The 12,666-nt window shown below is 39.7% G+C and overlaps 1 protein-coding gene across 1 annotated transcript in view; it reads right to left on the bottom strand.

Moving 5' to 3' along the window:
* Nucleotides 1-12,666, bottom strand: part of LOC141106724 (heparan-alpha-glucosaminide N-acetyltransferase-like) — a 645,511-nt gene that overhangs the window by 592,410 nt on the left and 40,435 nt on the right. The window contains exon 4 of the mRNA XM_073597659.1: nt 9,974-10,101. Coding sequence (XP_073453760.1) covers nt 9,974-10,101 — 128 coding nt within the window. The remainder of the gene's footprint in view (nt 1-9,973; nt 10,102-12,666) is intronic.

The following is a 12,666-nucleotide window of genomic DNA, read 5'->3' as shown; positions in this document are numbered from 1 at the left end:
ATTACTTTGTTGAGTGCATGACGATCGCGCATGTGCGCATGCAAACCTGAAAATGTCCATGGAATTTAATTTTCAATATTTTTATTGAAGTATCAATGTTGTATAAAGCACAAGTGACAAAAACAGGAATGAGAATCGAGCACCCTCAAGTAGTGCTCCTTTTCAAATAATCATAAACTTAGGTAATAAACAGAGCAAACCTAACGCAAAATATGTTTGGCGGGAGTGCCAATTAACTTAACCATATAACACAATATGTAACCCAAAATATTAAGTCATTCACTGTAGAGTCAAAGGAAAAAAAAATACATTTCTAACCGAGTAGGGACCGGTTACAGGTTGTCTTAAGCTACTTTAACTTATAGCATTAGGAATGACTTGTACAGGGGGAAAAATGTATGTTGTAAGGAACAGAGGGGAGGGAAGAAAGAGAAGGGAGGGGATTGGGGAGGGGTTTGGGAAGGGTAGGGAGGGGAGGGAAAAAGGGAACCCCTGTATACATTTCTACTAGTATCATGTCAGCATAGAGATATATGTTCTGTCCTAGCATCTTATGCCGCGTACACACGGTCGGACTTTTCGGCTACAAAAGTCCGACGGACGCCGACGGACCAAGTCCGGCGGACAATCCGATCATGTGTGGGCTTCTCCGGACTTTCAGCGGACTTTTCCAGCCACAAATCTGACGGACTTTAGATTTGGAACATGCTTCAAATCTTTACGTCGTAACTCCGCCGGACCCAGAAATCCGCTCGTCTATATGCTAGTCCGACGGACAAAAACCGACACTAGGGCAGCTATTGGCTACTGGCTATCAACTTCCTTATTTTAGTCCGGTGTGCGCCATCACATACGAATCCGTCGGACTTTTGTGTGATCGTGTGTAGCCAAGTCCGGTCGGTAGAAAGTCTGTTGAAATTCCACCAAATGTCCGTCGAACGGGCTGTCGGACTTTTGTAGCTGAAAAGTCTGACCGTGTGTACGCGGCATTATATAATCCGGTCAACATGAATTTTAAGAAAAGGGGAAAGAAAAAAAAAAAAGGGAAAAGAGAAGAAGAAAAGGAGATAGAGCGAGAGAGAGAAAAAAAAAAGGAAAGAAGAAAAAAGAGAGAAAGAAAGAAAAGAAAGGAAAGAAAGGAAAGAAAGGAAAGAAAGGAAAAGAAGGAAAGGAAGGAAAGGAAGGAAAGGAAGGAAGGAAGGAAGGAAGGAAGGAAGGAAGGAAGGAAGGAAGGAAGGAAGGAAGGAAGGAAGGAAAGAAGAAAGAAAGAAAGAAAGAAAGAAAGAAAGAAAGAAAGAAAGAAAGAAAGAAAGAAAGAAAGAAAGAAAGAAAGAAAGAAAGAAAGAACCGCTTTAAGGTGTAGATAGATAGCGAATCCATGGGTCCCAGGTTGCATCGAATTTCTTGGTAGAATTACGAAGGACAAAGGTAAGTCTGTCGTTAACCATGATCCAGTTAAGTTTATTCTTCACGTAATCAAGAGGAACCATCGACTGCTTCCAGTGTTTAGCAATAGTAATCCTAGCTGCCAGAAAAATATATACTATTAGTTTTGTCGATTTTTTTGGGGACCTCATTAGGTAATTTTTGAAAAAGAGCTGGTTCCAGGGATCTACGTATATTAACCCCCGTCACAGAATATACTAGATTAAATATACAAATCCAAAATCTAGTGACCACAGGGCATTGCCACCAAACATGGAACATTGTACCCATCTGGCCACAACACCAGAAGCAGGTGGGCGACGCAGATAGGTGCATCTTTGCAACTCTGGTCGGGACCAAATACCAACTTAGAAGTGTTTCATAATTTGCTTCAATTAATGTTGTATTGATTGATATTTTGGATAAAGCATAGGTGGTATCTTGCCAATCCGATAATTCCGACGTGGCGTTCAAGTCCCGTTCCCATTGATTCATGTAAGGGAGCTTAGTTCCCGGGTCAGTAATGATAGTGTATATTGTAGATATCCTTCCCTGTAAAAGGCCCCTCGTTTGGTAAGATAATTCAAAATTTGTAAGTATCAGGGATCCATCCAACCGGTTAAGTTTAGATCGTACAAAGGAAATAATTTGATTATATCTAAATAGTTCGCCGGAGGGCATCTGAAATGTGTCTTTAAGATATTGTATCGAGTGCGGTTGGTCCCCATTAAGGTAGTCTCCTATCCTAAGGAGCCCTTTGTTGAGCCACCATAAAAATAGCATTGGAGTCATTCCAGGGGAGAATTCAGGATTGAAAAATATGGGAGCTAATGGAGTATGTGGGGAGGACAGAGGTTTACGGTGTCGTACCCTCTCCCAGACCGCTAGTGAATGAGACAGGGTAGGACACAAAATAGGAGGGCGAAGACGGCTAGGGAGCCACATTAAAGAACCTATAGCGAAAGGGTATGTCCATGGAATTTAAAGTAAAAAGGGCCAATCAGAGTTGCCAACCCCCCCCCCCCCCCACAGTGTTTTTTACTGACCAAGCATGAAGCGAGTTTACTGGCAACCTGAAATAATTTAAACAGTATGTAAACATTGACAATACCCACAACAAGTAATCTGGTTTTACAATTAAAAAAGTAAAAACAGCGTGACAAAATGTGAGCATGACTAGGATAATTAAAGATCTGGGGCATCCTGGGATACAGCACGAAAATAAAATTCACGTGTGTCACTGTTGAACAGTTGGCTTGGACAGATTTCGCCTAACAGTGGGAGGAGCATAAAAGGGGATTATTAAACAGAATCTGTGCCTAGTCACTGCATACACTGCACACATACTGTATACCACAGAAATACAAAATACTACTACTTACTACGTCAAGTGGAAGTATTACAGATACTCAAACTTCAGAACAAAGAATCTTTTTAAAAAAAAAATGTTTCAATTGCATTTGTGTTTCTGCACACAGGAAGATATCACTTTGTTTGTCTGAGCCTACCTCAAACCCTTCCTGCCGCCACCTCCCGGACCTTTAACAGGTTCTAAATGCCAGGAGACAGAGGTGGGTATTCCAGTCATGTGACCAATGTGATTGGCAGTCACATCGGCATTGGCAAGTATGCATCGGGAGCTTTCTGGTAATTGCTGGTTACTGTGCTGGGAGCACGCAGGGAGCGCACTTTCAGCACAGCAAAGTGTTTACCTAAGAACGCATACATGAAGCCACTCAGCATTAAAGCCCACCCATCGAGAGGCTGCATATAGGCTTCTCATCGGAGGGAAGAGGTTAACTATTTCTTGCCCTTAGGAGTTTGCTCCCTAGATAAGGGTCCCCACAGCCTCTCTTACATCAGGGTCTTCAGATTTCCCTCCTCTTATATTGGGGCCCCCTGAATCCCCCTTCTGTCAGGGCTCCAAGAGTCTTGTCCCCCCGGTAAATCAGAGTTTCCAGGGTCCTCCCTCTTTAAATCAGGGTCTCTAAAACCTCCCCTTAAGTCAGAGGCCCCACACCCCCCCTTACATCAGGGTCCGCAGAGTCCCTCAATTAATCAGGGCACCCCTGCTTACATCAGGGTCCCTAAAGTGCCCCCTTAAACCAGGGTCCTCAGAGCCCCCTTCCTAAAGCAAGGTCCCCCCTTCTAACATCAGAGCCCCAGAGTCACCACCTTAAATCAGCATCCAAGAGACTCCCCCTTACATCAGGGTCCCCGGAGTTTCCTCCCTTTTAAAAACAGGGTCCCCAGCATCCCCTCCCTTAAATCAGGACCCCCAGAGCCCACACTTACAAAAGGGTCCCCAGACTTCCCCCTCTTACATTAGGGCCCCCAGATTTGTCCCCCCTTTACATTAGGATGCCCAGAGTTGTTCCTCTCCCCTTGAATTAGAGTGCCCAGAGTCCAACTCCCACCTTACATTAAGGTGCCCAGACCCCCCCCCCCATTCCTTACATTAGGGTGCCCAGAATCTGACTCACTCCTTACATTAGGGTCCATTAGAGGTCTGGAGGAGGAAGTTCTGTCCTTTTCCTCTGAATGCTGGGACTGCAGGGGGCAAGCATGTGGTTTGTTTCTAGGATGCTGGGCAGTCTAACAGCAGCAGCACCCCAATCTGATTCATTTAAACTTGAAAAAAAGCCTTTTTAGGTAGTTTTGGCTGTGCACCTGATATTTTATCAAGGCAAAAATTGAAAAGAAGTCGTTCATTTGCAGGCATTAGCAAAAATTAAGTGTGAAATCTTATGATATGACCATTAGCTGGCCCTCCTTCCCCAATTCAGGGTTTATTACGCTTTTTATGTTTGAGGGGTGTCACACATTTAGTGTGCTGTCTGAGAGGGCCCTCATCTCAGCAGGAGGATTTGTTACATGAAAGCAAATTCACCTATACCCTGACTGTGTGTCTGGCTCACTTTCATTAAAATTAACCAGCCTTGGATTATCAGTTACTGAAAAAAAACCTGTTGCTGATGCTACAGACTAATTCTTAAAACTCTGGTACTGTAACGGTGCTACAAAATGTCTCTTTAGCTAGAACTCAGTTTGCTGCAGGGAAAATCCTTTGGTGTAACTCAATGTTTGTGGCCTATTTCAATGCTCCGACACCATGTAGGTTCCACACCATGTTTACACAGCTGAACCTCAGCTGTCAAATTTCTAATGTTTGTTGCAAGCTAAATCCTGTGCATCTCAACATTTGCAGCCTATTCCAGTGCTACGACTCTGTAAAGGTTCCACATAATGCTTCTGAAGCTGGACCTGAGCCACCAAATTTCTATGTTTGCTGCTAGGAAAATCCTGTGTTGCATATTGAAGATTTTGGTCTATTTCAGTGCTCTGGCACTCAAAAATATTTGTTGCTATTGTCTCTAAGATAATATACTCTAATGCTGTTTTCAAAATCAAACCTGCCTCTTATTTTTCAGACTAACAAGGCTGCTTGCATACTGTCCTGCCATTGTACAATATTTGTGACTAAGGTCTCTCAAATATAAGACTCTATTTTCTATTTCAAAATAAAACTTGCCTAGTCACTCCCTACATTGTAACATTATCAAGCTGCTTACATACTGTACAATCATTGGGACTATTGTCTCGCAAAAATACAATCTTATTTCAAGATAAAACCTGCCCTAGCTCTGCCTCTTATATTTCATCCTACCTAGCCTACTTACATATTATACAGCCAATAAACAATATTTATTGTGTCTTATATAATACACAAGATAAAACTTGCCTTGTCTCTCCCTCTTTTATTGCGGTCTTACCAAGCTGCTTACACACTATTCTGCCACTGAACAATATTTGTGGCTATTGTCTCTAAAATAATATACTCTAATGTTTATTTCAGTCAAACTTGCCTCTTATATTTCAGACCAACAAGTCTGCTTATATATTGTCCTGCTATTGTACAATATTTGTGGCTAAGGTCTCTCAAATATAGGACTCTAATTTCTATTTCAAAATAAAATATGCCTCGTCACTCCCTAACTCTGACATTACCAAGCTGCTTACATACTGTACAATCATTGGGGCTATTGTCTCTCAAAAATACAATCTTATTTCAGGATATAACCTGCCTCAGCTCTGCCTCTTATATTTCATCCTGATCATCCTATCTGTCCTACTTACATATTGTACAGCCAATGAACAATAATTATTGAGTCTCATATAATACACAAGATAAAACTTGCCTCGACTATTGAATTCTTACCAAGCTGCTTACATACTGTCCAGTCACTGAACAATATTTGTGCCTATTGTCTTTCAAATAATACACTCTAATCCTTATTTATTTTTTCAAAACCTGCCTTAACTCTCGTATTTCATCCTACCTATCCTTCCTACACAATGCCCAACCCATGAACGATGTTTATTGTGTCTCATATAATACACTCTAGTCTATATTGCAAGATAATAGTTTCCTTGTCTCTTTCTATTTGCAACCCATTGAACTGTCCTGACTCTATCCAATTTTAAAAACATACCTGCAGTCTAAATGTTGAATTCTTTGGGAATATTTGGAGATACAGGGATGGTAAGGGGTTTGTGGAATGTGGGTTTGTAGTTTCAAAGTGTTTTTGTACACTCTGTTTTGATATTTTATTAAACTTAGGGCAATACAGTGTGGTACTGTGAAAAAAGAAGCTCATAATCTATACTATTACACTGTTGTGCCACTGGCCAATCTGTACAAAGTTGAGGGCTTTAGCTTTATTTCCTATAGCTTTTAGATCTGTTGTGGCTGCTACAGTACTTCCACTGTTCAATTCAGGCCTAGTATGTACCGTGAATTAATAAACAGGTATTGTAGCCAAAACTACCTAAAAAGCCATTTTTCAAGTTGAAATTAATCAGTGCTTATTGCTAATCAGTGCTAATTAATCAGCTACTACTTTATTTAAGGCAAACTAAATGTAAAAATTTGCCAAAACCAATTACACATCAAAAATGTTTGATACCCTAATACAGTGCCACTGACACTGTCTGTAAAAATTGTATTGTTACTTAACACTACATCCAGCTTTCGTGAATGTCCCTCATACCTAAGTTGAACTTTATTTCAAAATGGATTTGGCTATCCCCTCGCAAATTGAACCCAGGCAGATTTGCTCATCCCTAGTGGTGTGCAGGAATAGGTATGGGTGATGTGTAAAAATTTGGATGATGTGCAAAAATATGATGTTGGTAGGAATATGGTTAGTGGGTAGGAACATGTGTGTTGTGCAGGAATATGAGTAATGTGCTGATACATTGGTGGTGTGTAAGAATATATGTGGTGAGTAGTAATATGGATAGTGTGTATTAATAAGGGTGGTGTGTAATATGAGTGGCGTAGGAATGTGTTTTGTGCAAGAATATGAGTGAAATGCAGAAATATTGATAGTTTTTAGAGATCTGGAGCAGCATAAAAGGCCAATTTGGAGCAGCATAAAGGCCTTGCTTGGAAAATTATTCTTCAAACATTAAGTTTTGTAGGATTTTGGATGCATACTTTTCCAAACATAAGTTTGTGCACATATTCAAAATGAAAGAGGGCACCCAAGTTTCACTCCACTGGGACTGCCCATCTTATTTGCTGAGCGTGATATGACAGCTTCAGGTTTAATCAATTGTAAGGCCCATATCTAAGGTCAGACATTTCAGGATTATAAGACACACACTTGTCATCAACTGCCATTTTGTTGACAATAGTTATTGAGAGGAGAACTCCAAGGGGAGGCATGGGGCACTGAAAGATCAGAACTTTTGTCTGCTTTTTTTTTTAACAGGTGACATGCACTTTGATTAAATAAACAAAGATATATATAGATATAGATATATATTTTCAGTATGTTTTTCATTAAAAATATATTTACAAAATGATTTACATTTTATATTTTGGTATGAACAAATGTATTATACAGTACACCCATATCATTAAAAAATGTCAATAGTACTGGACATAGCAGTCAGGACATTAGTCTTCCAAGCACACTTCACCACTTCACGTTGCACAGTATAGACACACATCCACCAAAAACAAGCATACTGCACAAAAAATATCAATGTTACAGGTTTATCATATCAAATACAATCTCAATGGACTTTTTCACAGTATTGTCATAAATTGAAACTGCCCACACAATTGTGTAAATTGTTTCCATTGTTAGAAAAAGTTTACTCTGTTTCAGGACCCTCTGAGAAGCATTTGTCTCCGGTGCAATTCCTTCTGTCATTATGTGAGTCCTTATTCTAGTAATATCTCAGCACAGAAAAACCCCACCAATTCTGGTGTAACAGTACCAGTGACAGAGATCACCAGGACAAACAGAGTGTAGACAGCAATCAAAACCTACAAAGTTCCTAACTCTCCCACATTCTACCCAAAATGAAAAAAGTTTTTGACCTCATAAAAAACACTTTAAAGCAAACCTTGCATCAAAATACTTATCTGCTTACCTATTGCATGAAAATAATAATAAAAGAAAATTACATTTGGAAAAAAAAAAAACATACTTTAGGTGATTGTAGCCATATTAGTGCAATTGCGACAGAGAAAATTGAGTACTGTCCATGATACTTTTTTTATTTACACTAACATACCCCAAAAGCTTGTCCTGAAAAATTGTATGTTAGTGCAAATAAAAAAGTATCACAGACAGTACTCAATCTTCTCTGAAAAAAAAGCTGAATTATCAGTAAAAATACAAAAAATAAACCCTGGCTCCTGGGCATAGGTGACATCACTAAGCCTTATCCCAGCATACTAGTAAAGCCACCAAACCCAAAATTTGCAAGAAGATGCTCCTGCATAGTGCTGGAGCACTGTCAAATGGGATTTGGTAATAAGAAGTGATATCACCAGCACATATAGGGAGTCAGGGTATAAGGGAGGTACCTTTTGCATATAATATTGTAGATTTTTTTGTTGTTAAAAGTGTAACTAAAGGCAAAACTTGTTTTTTTTTTTTTTTTTAGTTTTGGATAGAGTGTAGAGAGATTAGGACACCTGTCAGTTTTTATTGCTGTCTGTGCCCTTATTAGGGAGATTCACCCTCTCTATTTGTCCTATTTAATTTTAATAGTAAAAGTGAAAGTAGAAGAACATTTCTAATTTTGGATTGACACCAGAACAGTAACAGAAGGGAAATCTTCCAATGGGAACATTGGTGATGCCCTGGGATTCCTCACTTCGAAAAGGAATTTCTTCTCACTTCCTGCTGTGACTATAGGACAGGCAAAGAAAAACTGACAAGGGTTACATAAGCCTCTCTAACTCTATCCAAAATAAAAATAAAAAAGTTCTGTCTTTAGTTACACTTTAACCACTTGCCGACCGCCTTGTGTACATATACTGCGGGGCGACGGCTCTCCTGTGCAAAATCACGTACGGGTATTTGATTGCGCTATTCCCCCGGCCACCAGCTCCCACTGTGATTGGACACAGCGGGAGCCAATCAGCAGGTCCGGCGGACCCGATGTCCACCGGCACCCGGCGCTCATTCGAGAGAGGCAGAACGGCGGTCTGCCTAGTTAAACAAAGCAGATCGCCGTTCTGTTAGTGGGGAAGATAGAGATGCTGTGTTTCTGCTAAGCAGGAACACGGATCTCTGTCTTCCTACAGTTAAAGCATCCCCCCACACAGTTAGCAAGCACTCCCTAGGCACACATTTAACCCTCTGATCGCCCCTGATGTTAACCCCTTCCCTGCCAGTGTCATTAGTACAGTGACAGTGCATATTCTTTAGCAGTGATGGTTGTCACTGGTCCCCAAAAAATTATTGAAAGTGTCACTTAGTGTTTGATTTCTCCGCCGCAATGTCGCAGTCCCGCTATAAGTCGCTGATCGCCGTCATTACTAGTAAAAAAATAAAATCAATACAAATTCCGTAAAACTATCCCATAGTTTGTAGATGCTATAACTTTTGCGCAAACCAATCAATATACGCTTAATGGGATTTTTTTTACCAAAAAACATGTAGCAGAATACATATTTACCTAAATTGATGAAGAAATTAGATTTTTTCCATTTTTTTTACTGGATATGTTTTAAAGCAGAAAGTAAAAAAAATTGTTTTTATTTTCCAAATTGTCTGTCTTTTTTTGTTTCTAGCACAAAAATAAAAACCGCAAAGGTGATCAAATACCACCAAAAGAAAGCTCTATTTGTGGGGAAAAAATTACATACATTTTATTTGGGTATAGTGTCGCACGACCGCATAATTGTCAGTTAGAATAACGCAGTGCCGTATCGCAAAAAATGGAGTGGATCTACAAGATAAAAATAAGAACTTAAAACTTTATGCCAGGTCAGCTTTTAAATTTTTCATTTTATTTTCATATTGGGGTTGATTTACTAAAATTGGAGAGTGCTAAATCTAGTGCACCTCTGCATAGAAGCCAATCAGCTCCCAGGGTTTTTTTTTGTCAAAGCCCAATTGAAGAAGCTGAAGTTAGAAGCTGATTGGCTACCAGGCACAGCTGCACCAGATTTTACACTCTACGGTTTTAGTAAATCAATCTGATTATGTCCGAATAGAAGAAAAAAAAAAAGACTTACGCAAGTAAGCATTTGAGGGTTGTTTCCCGAGCACTGTGTCACACTTTACTGTTCCATTCTCCTGCTCCATTAGTGATGAATGAACTGAAATGATGTATTTCCCGTGTTCTCCATATAACTGTTTCCAACTGTCAGATATAAATAGAGAACTGTTTGTTGTAATTTCAGGTACTGGTGCAAAGACTTCTACAAGTTCAACAGTGACCTGGCTTATAACCTGAAATGACTGATCAGGTCTACATCCTTTGAACAATCAATATTATTACTAGAACAATGATCTGAATAAAAATACATGTAATAGAACAAACACCAACACAGTATGGTATATGTATATCCAGGCAGGCAGGTCATCCAGCATGCTCCCATACACACAATACAAAACACAAACTTGCTAAACCTTTCATTTTTTTCCTATCTGCAGAAATCCTGAATAATGGCAAGAGATGTCTTTAGAATACACGCTGACACAATGTGGCTCCAATCACAGTCTAGAGACCAAATTGAGAAATTAGGAAATAATACTACTATCTATGGTAAATACATTTTACCATATCATATCAACATAACTTATCCTGTTTAGCACACAGTACCCAAATAGAAAGATAATCAGTTTACCAACCTATGTTTGTGTGAAAACTTCTATAAAAATCCATACCAGACCCTTATCTCTGAGCATGCAGCCTGGCAGGCCAGGAAAGGGCGGAAATGAACGTGAAGCCCCCCTCCTAAACCATACCAGGCCACATGTCCTCAACATTGGGGATATTCTTTGCCAGGGAGGTCCCCTCAGCAAAGCACCTTGTTCCCATATTGATGAGGACATCAATGTTGAGGGCATGTGGCCTGCTATGGATCAGGAGGGGGGAGTGCAAGCTCACGCCATTTTTGGGGGTTTTGAGTCCCCCTCCTAAAGTGGTATTAAAACTCAGAACGAAAAATGTTATACATTGCAGCCTACCAATCATTAGATGCAGTGGCTGCATTCGTTTTCTTGTTTAGGCTATTCTCCCTCTGTTTTCACCTAGTGATCTAACCTGCAGCCACCACTCTGGATGAAGGCGCATACGGGCACCTTTGGATAGCATCACTGAAAATCTGATCAAGTCGCAGCTGCATTGGTGTGAACTTAGCCTGAGACTTGGTAGCTGCTTAGGTTTTCATTTTTGAGGCTAATAACATTTTCAGCAAGTACAGAAAATACTTGTTGATCTTTCTAGAAATTTAGTGTCCTTCTCCCTTCCTATAAGCTGAGAGGAAGATGCGTTTGAAATTCAACCTGGGTGAAAAACATTACTCTTCTGTAGATATGATGAAGAAAAAAAATGTAGCCCCCAGGGGTCCTAGAATTACCAAGTGAAGATAACAGAAAAAAAAAGAAATAATGCAGCATTCACATCTAAAGACTTGTAAGCTGCAATATACAGTATTATATTTGTGGTTTTTGGTTTAGATGCACTTTAAAAAGAAAGCAGTAAGGGGACCTTCTTAGCTATCGTAAGTGTCTATAGAGGTAAAGAGCACAGGCACTGCATGGCTCTCACAGACTTCCAATCGTATAAAAGGCTGGGCATGGACTTCTTATTCTGGGAGTCTGGTTTAGGAATTTTACTAATTTGCATATGAGTAGCGCTCCTAAATTTGGTAACTGGAAAAAACATTAATTAATGTATATGTAGAGATGTAAACAGCTCTGCCGCTCAGTAGTAATGGACCCAGGTGTAACATGACAACATGAGCCCCACTCAGACTTCTAGATCTGTGAATGATGACCAAACATTGATGGAAAGACACAGGCATTTCATGTAACATTGAAGAAATGATCCTACATATAAAGTAGTTTATTTTTTTACATCTATACATGATGTGCTATAAAGTTACATCTGTAATGTTAGGCAGATCACTTAATCAAAATATCCCAAAATATACATGATCCGTCTTGCATACAGCAATGATCCAAAGTATCATTCTACAGCTATGAGCCACACCTACAGAAAGTATTCAGGTGATTTTATTGCTAATAATATAGATATATATACTAAAATACATCAATTCAGATGTTCCCTTGTTCTATAAATACTACACCAGTGTCGCTGTTGGAAATGTCCCCACCAGTTAGCTTTTAGTTCTCAAAAGTCAACAAAAATCAAATTCATGGAGAAACTCATGGCCACTGTGAACCGCACTGAAGAACATTTCAGCAAAGCATGACTTTATTGGTTAGACTTTACCTTCTCAATGATATATTGGTCATTTTTGAGAGATCCCTAATTTCACAATATGAGGAAATCTTCTGCAAACGAAGACCACAAATGCAGGTACCGGTTATACACCATGTGGGCTTTCTCAGCAGGGGGGCATCCAGAATTTCACCCCTCCCCCCATGCTCTACCCACCGCTCCCCAATCTTATACCTGAGAGAGAGTGATGTGTTATATGCAGTCACTCAGTTGTCTCCCTTATTAACCTCATACAGAGGCGGCTGAAGGTGCTTTTTATGTAACTAAGTAAAACATTACATCAAAAGCCCCTAACAAAATTTTTATTTTGTCAGCCAGAGTGTTCATTCTCATGTTTGTAGTTTTCTCTATGACAATCTACGCTTGCCTGTGAAATGGCTTGGAAACACTGCTTTCTGTAAATACGTATGAGTGTAAACAAAGTTGACTGTACTATTGTAAATCTCAAAAAGGTTA

Source organism: Aquarana catesbeiana, linkage group LG08 (genome assembly GCF_042186555.1).
Source record: "Aquarana catesbeiana isolate 2022-GZ linkage group LG08, ASM4218655v1, whole genome shotgun sequence".
NCBI lineage: Eukaryota > Metazoa > Chordata > Amphibia > Anura > Ranidae > Aquarana > Aquarana catesbeiana.
Note: the sequence above shows the minus strand (reverse complement) of the source record. Positions and strands in the feature narration are given on the sequence as shown.